The sequence below is a fragment of the Sander vitreus genome, chromosome 17 (genome assembly GCF_031162955.1).
Source record: "Sander vitreus isolate 19-12246 chromosome 17, sanVit1, whole genome shotgun sequence".
In the NCBI taxonomy this organism is placed as follows: Eukaryota; Metazoa; Chordata; class Actinopteri; order Perciformes; family Percidae; genus Sander; species Sander vitreus.
The window spans coordinates 11,297,396-11,317,121 of NC_135871.1; the positions used below are offsets into that span (position 1 = coordinate 11,297,396).

Consider the following 19,726-nt stretch of genomic DNA (forward strand, 5'->3'; position numbering starts at 1 on the left):
GCTACATCACCTGACATGATGCTTTAGTGAATGGAGATGTGAATAATGACATATTTCTATAGGCAGGTGGTACTTGGCTAAGTTTAGTCTGGCATTTATCAGGGGATGATGGATGTATGGTAGATGTAATGGAGTGCCCTCAAGAGCAGAATTTAGTGCCATCACATTTGAGCTGAGGACAGTCCAGTGTTTCCAGATGTTGTTGTGCATCTGTCTCATTACATTACTGACTACGTCATCAGCTGGAGATACTCCGAGAAAATTTTGTTAAATCTGCTGTTACTAATTTGGATTGAATGGTCACTAAAAAACAAAAAAACTAAAAAAAAATGGTCATGTAAGACCTGGAAATTAAAACTCTTATTTCAACAAGTGCGACGTGAGATTCATAAAATAATTTATTAACATTCGTTACACATACATTATTTATTAACACGGGTAAGACCAAAAAATATAAAAATACTCTTAATCTCCCCTTGTAATCAAGTAAAATGTCTTCAGAGCCTGTCACACCAGTATTGTGATGTTTCAATGTGTGAGGGCAGGTCAGTGTGGAAGACCCCCTGTGGGTTAAATGGAGGAGTCTGAGATGGGCTGTTGACCCCTGAGTCGCTTTCAGCATTGGATGCTGCATATTTTGCCTCCAGCTTCAGGACAGGAATTGATGCAGGTGGGGGCGTGCCCCCAGCTTTGGATTTGATGTTTTGAAAGTATTGCAGACGTACCAAGTCCCTGCGCTCTCGTGTGCACGGCAGCAGCACAGAGACGTCCTTGCGAAACTTGGAGCTCATGCCGAAGTAGATGAGCGGGTTGTAGAAGCTGGCAGACTTGGCAAAGAGACGGGTCATGATGCTGGTTGTGCTTGGCACATGGAAGCCCCAGGCTGACCACATAGACACCACTGCATATGGGGACCAGGCCATGATGAAAGCTGTGCAGATTACAATGGAAATCTAGAGAGAAACATGAGGGAACAATTGTCAGGATGTGAATATAGTTAGAGGAGATTTATTGCAGACAGGACACTTTTAAGTAGAGCTTTAAAGAGTCTCATTTTACTTTTCCAATCAAGTCTCTCTAATAAAAACCTCAGAAATAAACTTGAATTTTTTTTCCCTACCCTTGTGACATCTCTCTCCACCCTCTTTTGACGGGTGGTGATGAAACCATCAGCTGACATGGCGTTAGCGCTTTTCACCGTGTTGATAATGGAGACATAGGCGAAGAGCATGATCATCACAGGGATGAAAAAGCAGAAGATGAGGATGGAGATGATGTAGGACTTGTGGATGGTGGAGTAATTGGCTTTGGACCAGTCCACTTCACAGGTGCCATAACCTCGATCTAAGGAACAGAAGACACAGAGGTCAGATCAAGGCTTTTAATGTAAAAGTCGTATACGCCTTTCTTTTGTTAGATCAGTGTGTGAGAACAGACCTGTGTAGCTGCCCCAGCCAAGCAGTGGAGCAACAGACCAAAACATCGCTCCGGTCCAAATGCAGATGAGCGATATGGCAATGGTGTTAATGCTGATACAATAAGCTGCAGAAACACACAGCAGGATTACAACATAATATTCCCAAGTTATGGAACAGATTGTGTGATAGTTTGTAGTTTGAAAAGGTTAAATGTTATGACCTTGGCGAACGCACGACAGAAAAAAGTGAGAGGCACTTAAAGATGCAGCATTCTTGACTTGTTATGAATGTCAAGATTGTGACATTTATTGAACAATGATGCCTTTTCTTATAAGAACGGCCTTTGCAAACATCTGCGACTGAAAAGAACCTCTGTTGACAAAGGACACATTGCTTTGTATTCAGGGGAAGAAAGAAAATCAACTTCTGAGCAACGCTCATGTATCTTGTGTCAATAAACCACACGAGAAAAGCAGTACAGTTTATGAAAGAGGATTGGTAACATACAGCGCCTTTGTTGCTATGGGTTACTTAGCTTTGTTAGGCTGAATTACTTTATGTTGTTGCTTGGATACCTACTCAAGTTTACCTGGCCTAAATTCCTTTTAATTGGACATAAAATCCTCTTGCATTTGTATGACTGTATGATTTACATTAATATCTGTATACATAATACATTTGATATCTCACCAATGTTCATCGCACAACCACCAATGTAAAAAGAAAACCACACATAGTTTCTATAGTTTGTGTTTTACAGCCACAAACACAGTAAACAGTTGCTCAACCTAATTTCTATATAATTAAGACATTCTTCGGCATCAGTTGCACACGAAAATAGTTCACCTCAAGTTAACTTAATGACATGTTGGAGAAATGTAAATGAAATTGCTGGAGAGAAGTGGTAGTAATTTCTACAGCTAAAGTCGGTAATAAGGTTTCATTAGCACTGAAAAACACACTTCTCTGTCAGATAAGAACTGCTGGAATGTGAGGCGGGCAGAGACGCTGGTCTGAAACTTTCTTTATGTCCTATAATTTTAATTTCAGGGAGGTTTGATCTGACCTTTGTTTGGGTGGCATCCCTTGATGTATCTGGTGATGCTGATAACAGTCAGTGTGTTGATGCTTGCAAGGCCAAAGAGCAAGGTGAGGAAGCCATCTACCTGGAAGACAGCACAGAGAGAGTGGTTGGTGAATCATGACATCACATCTTTAAAATGTCTTTGAGTGGAGATTGAAGCCTCTGGCACTGATCCATTGTCAGCCTAATGGTTCCAGATCTTTGTCTGCTGAGTTTGTTTTGCTTTGGGCTTTATCAGGGCACTTCCTGCCTTTTGGCCAATACGCTTCAGACCCAGAGCATTTCCTTTGATATGAACTGCAGGCTTTTTAACTTGCACGATCAGCATTGGGACAGTTTTATTTTATTTTATATTATAGCTGTTATTACATTTTCCTTGATTTCCACAAAAATCTGGTGGAGAAAAAGTTCAATGATTAAACCATGCATCTTTTTTAGCATTACATCCATTGTTTGGGAAGATTATCTTTTAATCACAGATCTCCTTAAAAGGTATTATGCGACTGTGTTTCAGTCTGGCTCCAACTGTGCAAAACCCAGCTCCCTACTGTGCCATTTCCAGGTGACACAGATCAGTTAAGGGCTCTGATCTTCCTTAGTCCTAATCCCATTAATGTCAGTCATCATGTTTTTACACCCTCACATTTGACAGATCACTGGACTGAACGTCTGGACCAGAATGGTTTTCATTCAGGACATTTTCTATTTATTTTTTTATAAGAATTTAGGACAAGGACATTAGGACAATGGCTTTCCTGAAATTATGTGATTTAATCATCGCAGATCATCTCACAGTTCATAGTAATGTTTTATCTCTGACTCTACCTGGGTTCAAGAGAAAAGATGTTGTGAAATTTGGATCACAGAACAAGTATAAAAGTAATGACTTAAAATCAGAGTACCTTTTATACACCTTGTACACTACTTTGTCAATCCTTTCCCTGTATTCCCCTTTGCAACATCAAAGGGTGTCAGACTCTATCATATGTCCTGTCCCATAGGGTTTAAAACACAGGGATCTGGCTCAGCTTGCAACAGGTCATGTCCCATCATGCTCCATGCAGTAATCTGCTAATGCTTCTCACATGCCTGTCTCCTTCACCTTCCTGTTCCTTCCCTCCTCTATTTCTGTCACCTCTTACTTGCCCCTCATTTACTTCTGACACTCCCTATATGAGCCAACCTCTCCCAGGGGAAGGTGAAATGAGAGGGGCGTACTGCTGCTATCCCAATATTTCTTCTTCGACTGGAAACCTGAGATTGGACGCTTGAGAGATCATCTCAGTGGCATGTACTGAAGCTTAAGAGCAGCAGACTGCAATTTACAATATCTCTCTCACTCCGATTTTGGGGTTTACAGTTCTGAGACTGAAAGTGTTCTAGTTACACCAGCTTGTTTTCGTTCACTTGCGGATATCACGGTTTCCACCACAGCTAGCCTTGAGCAAGAAAAATACCCTGGATGAATTCCAAGCTAAAGTATGACAACCATTTCATTTCAAGATGAGGCTGTGGGAGAAGGAAAACATAAAGTCTTCAAAATTACACACAACATCTCATCTGTTTATTTAATACAGATTACATTTCAAAATTCAGCAACATAAGAACATAAGATTAAATCATGCAATCATGTCTCTTATTTGCTTCCCGTTTGGTTGTTGACAGGTGCCACGCTGGTTGAAGAGTTTCCTCCATTTTAAAGGCTTCCACAGTGGTAATCTTATTACAGATTTAACCTCCAGCCCACATGGCTACTATCATAATCCCTTGCACACGCACGCACACACACACACACACACACACACACACACACACACACACACACACACACACACACACACACACACACACACACACACACACACACACACACACACACACACACACACACACAGATTCCTTTAATGTACTTCATTAATTGGGATTGGCCCAAGAGAGCAGATGTATGAGTTTCTTGCAACTCTGCACAGTCTTCACTTTCAGACCATTTCAAACCAACGTTCCTGGGATTTGACTAATTGTTAATGCTGCAAAGTGCACCACCATATACAGTAAGATTTGGTGGAAAATACATATAGAATATTACAGTATTACGTAATAACGTAATAAGTGACTATTTTAAATTGAACTCTTTTAAATCAAGTATTTTCTTGGTGTGGCTTTTACCTGGCATGTCCAGATGGAAGTGATCAAATACCTATCATCCTTGAAGATATTGAATATTTCTAGGATCCCTCTGGAGTAGCCGAATATGGAGATGCCGGCATCAGAGATGGCAAGATTTAAAGTGAGGAAATCTGTTGACTGAAGCGAGGCCCGCTGTCTGTACAGGACAAACATCACTAAACTGTTTCCAAACCAGGCCAGCCATCCTACAGAGAGACAAACATACAGCATATTCAGTTAATATTTAGTCACCCACATACTGTTTGGTATAGTATAGTATAGTACAGTATAGTAGATTATGGTATAGTATGGTATAGTATAGTATGTATAGTATGGTATGGAATGGTAAAGTATAGTATAGTATAGTATCGTATAGTATAGTATGTATAGTATGGTATGGTATGGTATGGTATGGTGTGGTATGGTATAGTACAGAATAGTATAGTAGAGTACGATATGGAATGGTATACTCTATAGTATAGTGTAGTATAGTATGGTATGGTATAGTAGAGTATAGTAGAGTAGAAAAAGGTATAGTATAGTGTTGTATAGTATAGTTTGGTATAGTAGAGTAGAGTATAGTAGAGTAGACCATGGTATAGTATAGTATGGTGTAATATAGTAAAGTTGAGTAGATTTATGTAGATGATTGTATTGTATTTCAAAGTAGAGTATACAAATGTGGATCACATAATTTGATAGTATAGTTAAATAAAATAGAGTAGAGAAAAGTAGAACAGATTATAGTGTAGAGTATAGTATAGTAGCAGATTGGGGTATTGGGATTGGGAGTATTGTATAGTATAGTAAAATACAACAGAGTAGAGAATTGTATAGTATAGTAATAGATTTGTATAGTATATATAGTGCACAAACATCACTAATCTGATTTATCTGAAGTTTAGTACAATAGCGTCGAAAAGTGTTATCATATATTATAGCATAGTATAGTATAATGCAAAATAGTATAGTAATACAGTAGATTGTAGCACCTGGAATTGTAACCACGTCTTTAGTTTAGTATAGTTGAGCAGAGACGTGTTTATACAGTAGTAGTAGTGTTGTATAGTATAATATACAAATGTGGACCACATAATTCCATTGTATAGTAAAGTAGTGTAGAGTAGAGAAGAGCAGAACAGAACATAGTAGAGTGTGTAGAGTATTGTAGGGTATAGTGAACTGTGCTGTTGGGATATGGTGCTTAAAAGAATCTAAAATTGTACAAACCATACAGAGTAGAGCTATACGATGTTTGCTGCAGGTTCATAGATTTGCTCCCATTCTGTCAATTCATGGAGGCATTGGCAGGGTACCAAGATCAGCACAACATAGTTATACAGTATGCATGACACAATCAAATTTCATGCATTTATTCATTCTGTATAGTATAGTATAGTATATTACAGTGTTGTATAGAGTTGTATAGTATAGTGTAGTGTAGTATATATAGTATAGTAGTGTTGTATGGTATAGTGGTGTATATTGCAGTGTAGTATAGTGTTACTGCCATAGAGTATAGGGTAGATTAGAATATAATAGAGTGAAAAAGATAGCAAAGTAGAGTCAATAGAGTGGGGCAAAGTAGAGTAGAGTTAAGTAAAGTGTTTTATTATGTTGTACTGTATCATTCCTAGTTCCTGACATCTATCATTGTGTTAGCTGTTAAACTACTAAATAAAGTGTAATAATAATTTATTGTTGTCTTGCACGCCTACATGCCTTTTCTTGGCCAGGTCGCCGTTGCAAATGAGAACCTGTTCTCAACGGCCTACCTGGTTAAATAAAGGTTAAATAAAAAATAAAATTAATAAGCCTATAGAATAGAGACCAGAATAGCGGAACTACTCTGGGATTAAATTGCAGTGGTGAAAATCCAAGAGAATCCCTTGTCTTTTTATAAAGAAATAAAATCCCTCGGCTGCATTAGTTGACATGGACCAACAGACAAACAGTGTCACTGACACAGACCAAACTGTCTGTTGGCGGTGCACTGGCCTTTGGAACCATGGGGAACAACAGTTGTTTTTGTCATTGACTCCTTAATAATGTGTAACTCTTTCTTGCTAGTGTTCATCCTAAGGGATCTAAAGGACAAAACTATTTTTGAGAGGGTGTATTTTTTGTGCTACAGTTAGTGCTACATAGTTATGGTAGTCAAAACAAGTTTGAAACTAAAACAAAATATTTTAAGCATTTTCTCAGTAGTTTATATATGTCCTTTCATATACATTAATATATGGTATGTTTCAGTAGTATAATGCACAATGATTCATATTTTTAACATGGGCATTCTTCATGAATCAAACGCTGCAACCTTACATTTCAAGCTATATTAAATTCCAGTATAATGGTTGACTTACCCAACACTATCAGATAGACTCCAATGATGGTCTCTCCTTGTTCGGACAGAGGGGGGTCTGTATGCAGAGTACTGAGGTTATTATTCCTCCACGGAATATTTACAACCTTTACAGGAAAACCCTTCAATGTTATTTCCATGGCCTGAGTTTTGATGCCAAGGCATGAATCCTTGCTGTCCTGTACAGTAGCTCTGCTCTCCCTTGCTTTCAACTGTGTTTCACCCGAAGGAATGACCAGTCAGTCATTTTAAATCCAGCTTAGACACAGTCACTAATACCTCACCACTCACTGTCCAAATGATTGTACCTGTAATCCTATCTATTCCTTAGAAACTAAGCAGATAAAGATTTTGGGTGGAAATCCAAGCCAACAGGAAAATGTCTAGTCAGCTATGGACCACTAATGGAAATTATCTCTGGTGGGACTTAATTTAGCTTAAATTAGTTAAAGTCCTTAGAGAATCATCTCACACAAAGACTCCTTATGGTCCTCAGCAGAGTCCAAACCTACCAATGCTGAACTTTTTTAATAAATTATAAACTGCCTCCTATGCAATTGCTGATATTTGTTAATCGTTTATTTTCCTGCTTTTGTTTTCCAAGAATATTTTATGTGAATGCAATTGTGTTGAATAGCCAACTCGTAAGTTGGATGTTGAACTTTTCCGTCAAGACATCAATACAGAATAAGGATTAAAGTTATACAGTATGTCCAATGTTCCGCCAAATCTATTTGTAACATTCTCAAGATGTTAAATAAACAAAAAACATTGATAAAAACAGTCTTTCGAACTAAATCATTTACTTCTAAGTGCCCAATGAAGGAGTTCATGAAATGTCCAAATTCGTTTTATCTGAGTTTAGCTCAGCTTATTATAATTATTGTTAAGTTTTAAGTTTTTAAGTTTTGAAATATTAGGGTTTCTAAAAAATACTTTAATAGATATGTTAATATGAAGCTAAAGCCAGCAGTCAGTTAGCTTAGCTTAGCACAAAGACTGGAAACAGCTTCATAGTTACAGTACAGATATGTATCGATCTTCTCAGCTAACTTTGCAAGAAATCCTAGAAACAATTTAATTTAAGAAATATTCATAAATTGTATGTTCAAAGACCCTACAGACCAACATGAGGAAAGATCTTGTCACTTTATATTGTCTGGAGGCAGTGTGTAACAGCATTGGTGAACAAGCTGTTCAGTCTGGCAACAATTTACATCATCCTAAACATTCAAAAAATCCCTTTATACTTTGCGCAAGAGTCCTGCACCAATGATTACAAACTGGCACCTCCTCTCCAGAGACATGTTCTAGTTTTCACTAATCACTTCCATTTAGAAGAGGGTCATGCAGGTGATAGCTTTAGACCTGCCAGTGTGACTGCATTTAGCTAAAATGTAGAGCACATTCATCTAAATGTACACTGAGGACAGAAGTATCATTTGTAGTATAATATAAAGTATAATGAAGTCAGTGTGAACTGTGAGTGCTGACATATTCATTGTGCTCTGATATCAGTGTGAGAGCATCTGAAAGCCTTCCATATGATTTACAGTATTACAGTCAGAAACAAGTATCTATTAGAAGAGAGTTTGTGGATTTCACTAACAAATGCTGGTCAGGTTTTATTGATTAAAAACCTTTTGTTGTGTGTAAACTTACAATTGCACTACATCTCCCCTCCTCCAGCCTTCTCCTCTTCACAGTGAGCTTCTCTGTGGCAACACACCTACCGAAGTGGGTAACCTGAACCGCTCCCCTCGGTCTGTGTTTAGATCACAGTGTGCACCTTGTTTCCCTCCTCTGGCCGCCACAGAGCAGCTCTTCTGGCCCTCAGGATGTGGAAGGAAGGGCAGCCGCTGCTGCTGCTGCCAGATGCCTCGATGCTTCCGAGTCCTCCTCATCAAACCTTTTCTTTGAGCCTCTGAAAGCCAGTCCAGAAAGAGTGATGGAGCTAAGGGGAAAGTGAACCTCTGACCCCAACTGTCACCCATCCAGCAGCAAACACTGAACCCAGTCATTGCTCACCCCCACCTTCACCCAGAGATGCCACACGACACAAGCTTCAGCTCTGCAGTGATCCCTGTGTATGCAGCCCTGAGAGAGGGGGGTTTTCTGATGCCTCTGTGGTATGAGTCTTCTGGTTAAAGTGGATAATGTGATAATGGTTGTGGGAGGCATCGTGCAGAAACCTCATGGCACTACTCACAGTGCCAGATGTTGAGGTGCTAGACTTTACTGCAAGTAAAGTATGTTAACATAATTGAAGAATGATCTTCACACCGATTGCCATTCTCTTACAGGGAAAGTGAGGAGATTAGACTGTCTGGCAGCAAGCGTGCAGCGCTTCTCGTGCCGTCAGTGTTGAAGACAGCTGCTACTGAGATTACACTGTTGCTAAGCTAACAGGTAAAAGGCCAAAGAGGAACCTGCACTCAGCAGCAAGAAATCTGTGCCCTTCAACAGCAAACATAACAATTGTTTTAAGGCAGGATCTAGCAATCAGTCCATAGTCGTCCAGACATTTATGCTCTGTTTTTTGGCAAACATCCATCTTTAAACATTTTACATATCAGGTTTGCAAAGCTAAGCACAAAGCAGTGACACGTACTGTACACTGTACTATGCTCAGGCGTTAGCATGTTACAGGAAGACATCAAGATTTGCTTAACTGATTTGGCATGTGTGTGTGTGTGTGTGTGTGTGTGTGTGTGTGTGTGTGTGTGTGTGTGTGTGTGTGTGTGTGTGTGAGAAGCTTGGCGATTACAGTGCAACCACAGTGGGCCACTGTATCATTAGGCTTATGATGCTTACTCTCTCTCTCTTTCCCTCTGTGTGTGGAGCGAAGCCTGGGATGTGAGGTTAAAAGCTCATACGTTTCCAAATGGAAAATCACAGACACAGATACTATTATGAAGGTGTGTGTTAAAGGCTACGAGCTGTCTGAGGGCAACAAAGCCTCTCTTCACAGAGGACACAGGCTACACCAGGTCAAGAGACCAATACAGGATCTGCTTAAAAAGGTCCACACACTTGCTCTCTCCCTGTCACTGAATGAGACACACAAGGACTGCTTGTATGAAGGCTCCACACAGTATGGAAGTAAATGGCTTGCCTGTCATGTTTTGGGTCAATCTGTGCATGATATTGGTTAAGTATGTCCTTTACAGCAGTAAAACATTTCTATACTTCCTTTTAGTTCACAGTTATTTAAAGATACAATATTATAACATGGCCTCCAGTTGTCAAATGAAAGTCTGTCCAAATCTGGCCTTTTTTTCTTGCCTCTATAGAGGCTTGTGGACTTGTTACTTCATAACATAAGGCTCTCAAATCTGCTCTAGATGAGTTTTGATGTAAAAATAAAAATAAAACAATTAATGAAAAGCAGCTTATTTTCAGAAACAGGATGATTAATTTAAAGCAACGTCCAGCTGGCTCAAAGGGGAAGATGGCATAGGTCCAGTAACAAACTCCTATAAACCACTTCTGCCTGCCCACAGCATGTTCACACCTTCTTCTCAAAGGGTTTGAATCTCTTCGGAGTAATATTGGTTCTCAGAAGTGGGCCCATTTGTTGTTATTTTACAACTCGTCAACTCGTTACTATGTAAGCTTGATGATGCATTATTACAACACATGTGCATACAAAGTCCACAGGAAAGTCTACATTCCTTTGAATTATTAAGTCAGTGGATATAATTTGGATGATATGGATATTATACTTTATATATAAGGTAAGATCTGGACAGTGTGATAAACCCACTCCGGAGATTCATGGTACAGCTCTGAGATTCTTGAAATGCTACTCGTAAGTCAAAAGTTTATGAAATCCCTCAGTGAAGCGCATAGTTCATGCAGTGACTTTACCACAAGTACAAAGACTGGACTGTGTTTCCTTTTACCCCCTGCACCAAAACAGGTCTCTGCCCTGACAAGGCAAGCCTGCAGCAGCAGAGGTTACTGCTTAAAATATAATTACTTGAAAACAAGTGCATGGTGTTACAAAATCTTTTGTTTTGCTGTCTACAACTTTAACACAGGAAAAGAACACTTTGTATTTTTGGTTTTATCTGCAACTATTAAATTCAGGAGAAAGTGGCTGCACTGTTATCTCACATGCTTTTTGCATAATATGCCATAATAAACCCAATAGGAAAATAATAGATTAATGGTTTAGTATGCATTTAAAAGCAAATTAGTGAACACAGGCTCTGTGTCGAGCCCATTGAGCGATGTGGATTGGTTTTGTGGCTCAAGATCTTTGGCTCTAAACCACATGCAAACATTTATTTGGGCACTGCATCCACTTTGCAATTTCTCCTCCAGAGTATGTTTGTTGTTTCCAGCCAACTTTATGCAAATGAGGAGCGGCTCAGCTCAACAACTCTCAAAAGCTAAGGAAAATCTTTTAAACTGACCTTTGTCAATCTGAAATAAACACAGATTCAGCAATTGCATGGCCTATTTCTCAGTTAAAATGTTTTCAGAAACATGTTTCAGTTAACTATTTTTGTAAAATAAGATTATGGACGGTTTTGAAATCCCGGAGCAGCCAGACCCACGGCGTTCGTCCAATCAGCTGCTGCCATCGCGGTTTTAGGAGGGTGTAGACTGTTTTCTTTGCTTGTTAGTTGTCATTGAAGAGAAACTGATGGCAAGCCCACTAGCGTGCAATGCTGGGAAGCGGGGCAATCCATCCATGAAAACAATGCGTATATGGAAACGTACTATTTAAAGTTGAGGAGATTAGTGACCTATAGTCTATATCCATGACGATTCATTTAGGGGATTGCTCCGGTGCCACCGGAAGATCCGATGGATGTCCCTCATCTTCCGCATTATTTGTGTTGGCATTCTAAACTTCGGTCGATTTATGAGGACTATGGTTAACTGCTTCTCAGATCTCTGCAGGGTAAAGCCAGACAGCTAGCTAGACTATCTGTCCATGTTCCACCAAAACAAGTTCCTTCCCGAGGCTATTTTGCAGAGGCACCGTTATTGCATGCAGTGCTAAGGCGATTGTGATTGGTTTAAAGAAATGCCAATAAACCAGAGCATGTTTTTCTCCCATCCCGGAATGCTGTGTGGCCTAGCCAGACCCTCCTCCCCAGCGCTTTGAATGTATAGGTCTGGCAATGCGAGACTAGTGACCCATAGTTGCACTGAGGAGCTACAGATGCAGGAGCCTGACAAACTGACAAGCTATTACAATGCAGATCTTTATGGAGCCCACCTGTCCCCCAACCTGATGTTTTGCAACACATGAGCGCCTCTGTCAATGGCAGGAGTAAACAGTCTTGAAACTGTCAGTCAAGATCAAAGTCACATCAAACAAGCATTTCAAATCTCCTTAAAAAAAACGTGACCCTGTTAACAACTTGGACGTTCTCAGCAGTCCGGACGCCCCATCAGGGTCGCTGAGTTGACTTTGGTGTGATAGGAGGTTAGTGGGTTGCACCATTATCCTCTCCCTCAGCAAAAACTTGTTATCTCTAAAGATGACACTCGGATGACCCGTGACACATGCCTGTTTGAGCCTAATTAAGAAGGAACACAACAATTTTCAAACTGACCTGCTGACCGTTGGGTGAATGTGGCCCCTTCAAGGCCCCTTTAAAGCCTCTGGTTATCAAAAGAACATTATAGAAATGTGAATGCACCAAACCAACTGAATCACCCTATTCATGCTTTTAGAAAGTCTGTTCATTTACACATTGTGCTTATTCACAATTAGGGTCACAGAGGACTGGAGTATTGCCAGCTGGCTTTGAATACACAGTTATTATTCAAACACATAACTACATGTAATTTAGGGAATAGTTTAATATTTTGGGAAATATGCTCATTCACTTTCTTGCTAAGAGTTAGATGAGTAGATTGACTTCATCTAACTCTCAGCAAGAAAGTGAATAAGCACATTTGTATCAAACTATTCTTTTAAAGTGTTAAGTCTACCCGACTTACATGTCTAGAAGCAAATGAGAACATATGTCCGAATATATAAACCGAATACATTTTGATATTTGTTTATTGATCACACAAAGGTCCACTGATCCCAGTGGAGAAAATAGATCATTACAGTGACAGCGATAGAAACTAGAAAAACAATCGCAACCAAAGGACATATTAAGCCTAATCTAAATTCAAAATGATCTATGATACACAACATATACACATGATGTACATTTACATGATAAATATGTACAGGTGAGGTGCACAGGGAACAGGTAATAAATGTGCATGCATGTGGTACAAAGATGGATAGATGCAGGAGCCTGGTCTTACTTGAAAGGAGGCGCTTCCATGACCACCTGGACAACATACCAGACAGTTTGTACAGTGACTCACGGTTTGTATAGTGACTCAATGCCCAGCTGTAGAACACCTGGCAAGATCTGGGCTTCCACTCAAAATGCCAGCCACGTGGTATTGTATGTTAACAGTGTCTGATGCTGATAGAACAGATCCATCCAACAGATGAAATACTCTTAATACTGATCTCCAAACCAGTTCTCACAATCTGGTTTGAATCCCAGTCCTGATTTACCTGTCTCATTAATCAGGAAAGTAACACCACATAAAAATCTGAGCCGTCATAAATCTGAGTGATGAAAGGAGAAGGAGGAAGGATAGAATCAATTACCTCATCCTTTCAGGATTCCAGTGGCATATTTCCCATAAATAATGGGTATTACATCAGCCCAGTTATTAATCTGATCACGGTTAGTAACTGTAAATGTAAAAATCTGATACAATTTTATAGCTGATATATTTTGATTACTTAGCTCACTTTCCTCACATTTAGATCAAACATTTGTGAAAACAAAATGTTATATGCAATTGTCAACAATATGTTCATAAAAGTAAAACAAAAGTTTAAGTTGATATGGCAAACTTGTAAGTAAACGGTTGCTTATTCACACATCCAGCAGTCACTTAGCAACATTATCATTTATTTGGAGTCGTGTTTCTAGTCACCTGGTTAATGTAAGTCCAATATTCACCCTTCTTCAGCTCTGTTTTTGGTCTCTACCAACTCTTAGAGAAATATCTGGCTCTTTAGCTGCTAAATGTTTCACTATGGTCACCAGCTAGTTGCTAACTGTGTCTGTGTGCCCTTTGATGCTGAGCAGGTAGTGTACAGTGTTTTTAGAGCTTTTTCTCTATAAAAAAAACTGCCTGCTGCAGCCCAATGCTATGAGAGCAGTTAGAGTGAACCAAAACAGTAAGTTACGGACCGGACAGCTAAACAATGAGCTAAAATTCATTATAAAGCTCAGAGTGGAGCTGCAGATTCAGGTGATGATTCTCTGTAGGTTCACCACTACGAGTGACACATAGTCAAATTGTTGTTCAATGCTCTGAATATCCTCATAATCACAGAAAACTGCCATGTGTGACACAAGTGCTCTTCCGTAATGCTTATTAATGCTCTCTCAAGATTTTTAAATACACCTCTCACTGTGGTAACAAGCTCTATGACTGCCAGGCTTGAGTGACTATGCAATATGATGCCAGTTATCAGTAGTGCCACTGGGCACATCGCAGAGGTTAATTCACACTTTACTTTAATTATACAGTGATTTACACAGGTTGCTGCAGTAGTGCACATTAAACTTTATAACCCTTGGTGCTGCGTTACCCTATGATTATCAAAACCCCCAACTAAAACATCTGATAATCACTGCAGTCACTTACTAGCTGAGGTTTTCTTCCAGTACCACATGAGGTAGTCAAAATAGCATCAGTTAAAAAGTAGTGACATACTATACTGTATGTGTAAATTTGAGTTTGCTTTTTAACTCAGTCTATGTTTACTGTGCCCTAAAGTTAAATCCTGAATCACTGTGAAAGATGATGTGATAGATTTTCAAAACAACATCTCAGAGGGACCCCATCCCCCAGCAGACACATCATGGTCTGATGCTGTGGATAAGGAGGGCTCTGTTTTACAGCTCATATGACAGAGGTCAAGGTCTGCTCCTCCTTGACAACATGTCTAGTTTCAAGACCCAGGCTCAAGCACAGAGCCTGATCCAGCAGGGATCTTTTCTATCATGGCAGCTATTCATGGTAATACAAACTGAAGAGTTCATTCCACAAAGCAAATATAAATATGTTTGCATGAAAATGGGAAATATTCTTATTCAAATCACGTTACCCTACATAGCCACAAAGGCTCAGTTCACACTTGCACATGAGTGACGACTTGTGATTGGATCTCACTTCCCTGCTCTATATGCAAATAAACACATCCATTATTTCCGACCGAGACCAAAGGCGTTGTTGTTTTTAACCGGCGGGAGGCAGCAAAGCACTTTCAGTGCCTAGTCTGCCGGAAATTAAAAGAAGAAAAAGAAGAAATCAAAACAATACAGACTGGGTCTATTCCTTGGTGTATTCCAGGCAAATTTCAATGTCCCGGTTGTGATAACAATCTTCCAGTTTCCGTTGTACTGACTCTTTGGCCCAAATGGAAGTAGACAGAGTGTTTTGTGTGTACTCCATCCACCAGTATCCATTTTGGTTTTTGTTTGGCCAGTTGAAGCACTTTAATATGACGCCTTTGGTGGCATGTGAATGAGTACGTACTCATGATTAGAGGACGTCAGTTGAGTCGACGGTCCTTCAATGTGGCCCAGGACACATTTGTGTACACACTACTAAAAGAATGTGGGGCCAGATCACCTCTGAGTGTGGTCTGAGCGGTCAGCTCTCAATGCGTGCTCAATGTGTCTTGTACTTAGAGCTGTCCACTTGTGATGGTCAGATCACCCAAGATGCATGTTAATGCCAGGTGTGAACAGGGCCAAAGTGACACAATACCACAAAATGCCTGCAGTGCTGTGAGACGCTGTGAGATGCTGTCGGGCACAGAGAGATGAAAGAGCTTCAGGCCTGTTCCTGGGCGTGTGGCCAAGACAGTCTGCTTTAAAACATCCTGATGAAACTAAACCTCTCCGTGGGCTCTTTCACCAGGACGTCTTTGATATATTTTGATGTCATGAATCATGATGAAAAGGCACACATGACTTCTACCGGTGATCACATGACGCGCTTCTATGATGAGGGAATGTACAATGTGAAAAGTCTGAGCTTCTAAAGAGACATTTCTTTTGCTCTTTGGTTATGTTGACGTGGACTGAAGTCGTATTACACGTCACATTTCATATTTATGAATAACCTTGCTTTCTATGTTTTATTTTAGATCACTTACAGTATAAATGCCAACATGTTCGGATCTGCAAACCTGTTACTTTGCAAACTGCTTCAGTCCTGTTCTATTGCTAATGCCAATTCAGGAATGTGTGTTTTGCTTAACTCTGAGCAAATCAGATTCAAAAGGCCTACATTTAATTGCTTTCATCTTTGCTCAAAATTCTGGACCCTTTACATAGGCATTCTCTATGGACCCCTCACGGCATCCACAGCTATTTATTATAGTATCTTTGTATACTCAGTCCCCTTTTTTCCAATAGTCAAAAATAACAACATTCACATCAGCCTCAGCTGTACTTGTGTACTTGTGTGGTTTGTGCTAATTAGCAAATGTTAGCATGCTGACGAGCTAAACTAAGATGGTGAAGATGGTAAATATTATACCTGCTAAACATGCATGCTAAGCGTGTTGGCATTGCCATTGTGAGCATGTTAGCATGCTTATTTTAGCATTTAGCTTAAGGCACCACTGTGCTAAAGTACAGCCTGACAGAGCTGCTAGCATGACTGTAGAGTAAGTGTAGTTTATGGCTGTGGCACCATAATCACCCCCTTGTTCACTAATTTACTACTCCCTATATAGTGGGCACTCAACAGTTTACCCTATCATCATTATGGTCATTATTGACAGCTGTAGAGTCAATGGATATTTTCGCATCTCTTAAAGGTGCAGCACATTGCATCGTAAGGGTCTAAGCAGAAAGTAGTGTACATGCCATGGACACTACTTTCTACTACTTTTCAGCGCATTGTGGAACTTTTGAGGGAATTAATTAGTGGATACATTTACACACTCAAAATGTTGAAACTAAAATAAAATGGTGGACCATGAATGTAGTGCACTAATAGAAAATAGGGAGTGAAATTTGGACTAGGCTATGACTGACCTGACCTGATTAAGGAGTCTTAGCACTGTCATGCGTGAGTTCACCAAAAGTGCAGCTTAAGTTCACCATCACTGTTGATTAAAGACATTTGCCAGGTGACTATACTGTATATTAACCTTAAATATAACATGATATATAATATGATCATCATAAGATCACTTTTTTAAAATAGTAGTTGTTTTTAATCTCTAAAACTCTAAGGGCAGGGTTCATACTAACCAAGTAGTGTGAGATGAGAATGGGCTGGTTGTCTAATTGCTGCACAGTGAACCTGACTGGGGTCAGAGGTGGAGCCGAATCATCACTCCTGTCCTCACATGAATGACCCGCGGGAAGGGCAACAAAGATATGGAGAAAAAAAAGGGAGGACAAGGGGAGCGGGAAAAGCGGTATGACAGACAGACAGAGCATTATTCTTGTGAAAATGCTCAGTCCTCACTGCACTTTCACTTTTCATCAAGTGTTTTGGCTGCACACGAGCTGAAGGAATGCACCGCGGGGCAGCCTGCAGCTCACCTTGACAGTGCACTGTTTCCCTCAATATCGTCTCCCCACCCATCCCTGTGTCAAACCCACGTCTCAACATGTCCACCTCTGTCCAAGGCCAGTGTGTTTCCTGATCATCATCTGGGGAGGATATATGTCCATGCTAAGGATATCACTATTCTTGTCCATTAAACACAACCTTTTTGTCTAGAGGGCCATCTGGATGTGAGTCTGTAATCGGCCAGCTTTATTGGCCAGGTTTGCGTAAACAAACAAGGAATTTGACTCCAGTTAATCTTTGCTTTCCAAGTACAACACTCACTTAACATATAAAGAATAAAAACAGAAAGGACAGTAAGAAATATAAAAAAACATTCTGTTAAGTATACAGTATAACAATACAATAGAATTTACAAGAAATATACAATAACAATTGAAGAGAGGGAAGGAATAGTGCAATATCAGAATAGTCTGAGATTTAAGATTTAAATATAAATATAGTGCAAGGCAATTCAGTGCAATGGTAATAAACAGACCTTTTGGAGTTTTGTGTTGACAAGCTGCACTGACTCAAATCTCATTCATCTGCATAGTTTTTATGAACTCAAAAGCAAGGGTTTGGCTCTTGATCTGGTAACTGAGATTAATAGATTTGCAGGTCATGTGCGGGCATGATAGTGTTGGCTCTCCTCTGTCCACCTCAGTCTTTGACAGCTTTGTGGCTACAGGCTGCAGTGTGAGAGATAATACATGAGCTTACGTGAGTTCACTCCAAGGTATGCAGACATTGATGAATTCGCTCCAAGAGTTTTTCTTTTTTCCCCAAAAAAACACTTATTTAAAATCACCAGTGGCTTAAAATAATCCCCTCCCTCTACTGATCAATTATCTTTATCCCGTACATGCTACAACACTTTCTTTTTAAATGTTGCTTTTCCACAAGCTGTTTTCCTTCTACACCTTGTAAAAAGGTGCTGGCGTCTCAAATTAGAAGGTGAGGTTGTAAGACCAGCTATTACTGACCTTACCACAGACCTATCACTCTGCAACAGTGAAAATTGAACAGACAGACAGTCAGGTGATGATTGTAAACTCTTTCCACGAATACAAATCAGGCAGCAAAAACAAACATCTCTGGGTACCTCTTATTTTAGTTTCATGTCTGGAACTGAGAGTGAATGACACACTTGTTATTTATATTATCTTATTGAAGCTATTCCCAATGCTCCAGGGTGTTATATCATCGACCATCATCTAGATTTAAAATGATGTAGCATGTAGCTCAGTCAAAGCACCTGGTTAAAACCAATTTTTCTTCTTCTTCTTCTTCTTCTTCTTCTTCTTCTTCTTCTTGTTCTTCTTCTTTAAAGTTGAAATACTCCTTTAAACATTTTTAAAGTGTAAACTTCACGTTCTAGATAGCGCAGTTTTCCTTATTGCTCCGAGCTAAGGCTGACCTGGTATAAATAAGTCCATGTTCACATATATGTACATATATAAATACATATACCAACACTACATTTTTACTCTCTCAAACACCCAGCGATACACCCACCATAAATAAACAGCGAGCAAGAAAAATAAATGTGCTCATAAAAGACAGATGTTGCCATTGGATACAAGATTAGACTTGGCTTGTAGCCTCCCCTGAGAGAGAAAGATAACCCTCCCATGGTAAATGAAGTTGTGTATTGGGTGTAGCAGCCAGTGCTGGAGAGTGGACACACTCAGCCCTGAAGGCTTTCCACTGTGTAAGCCCTGAACTACATCTTGAAACTAAGGGTGATAGAAGGGCCAAATCCCAAATTTTGAAGGAAATCCCTTTCCACCAGCTCAATAATTTACAATCAGGCTTTTCTTTAAAATAGCTCACAGCCACTTTCCGACACAGTGCTGCATACAGTCAGTCCTTTAGCATCTAATGTACTACTCTAAGGCAGAAAAAAATTACAATTTATGTCAGGTTTATAGTCAATGCCTCCACAAAATAATCTCAGCAGCCTTGAAGTGAGACACGTGCCTTAACCCTTGTGTTGACTTCGGGTCACATTGACCTGTTTTCAATTTTTGTTTTATATCAGAAAATATGGGACGTAGAAAT

The 19,726-nt window shown here is 39.7% G+C and overlaps 1 protein-coding gene across 1 annotated transcript; it reads right to left on the reverse strand.

Annotated features, from left to right (window-relative positions):
* Window positions 1-384: 384 nt before the first annotated feature.
* Window positions 385-7,198, reverse strand: LOC144532512 (opsin-5-like). The gene is made up of 6 exons (XM_078273305.1): window positions 7,032-7,198; window positions 4,669-4,874; window positions 2,485-2,584; window positions 1,438-1,542; window positions 1,121-1,344; window positions 385-953 (listed from the first exon to the last, which is right to left on the reverse strand). Exons 1-6 carry the CDS (start codon window positions 7,168-7,170, stop codon window positions 498-500), a joined length of 1,230 nt encoding a protein of 409 aa, XP_078129431.1. The 5' UTR covers window positions 7,171-7,198; the 3' UTR covers window positions 385-497.
* Window positions 7,199-19,726: the final 12,528 nt, after the last annotated feature.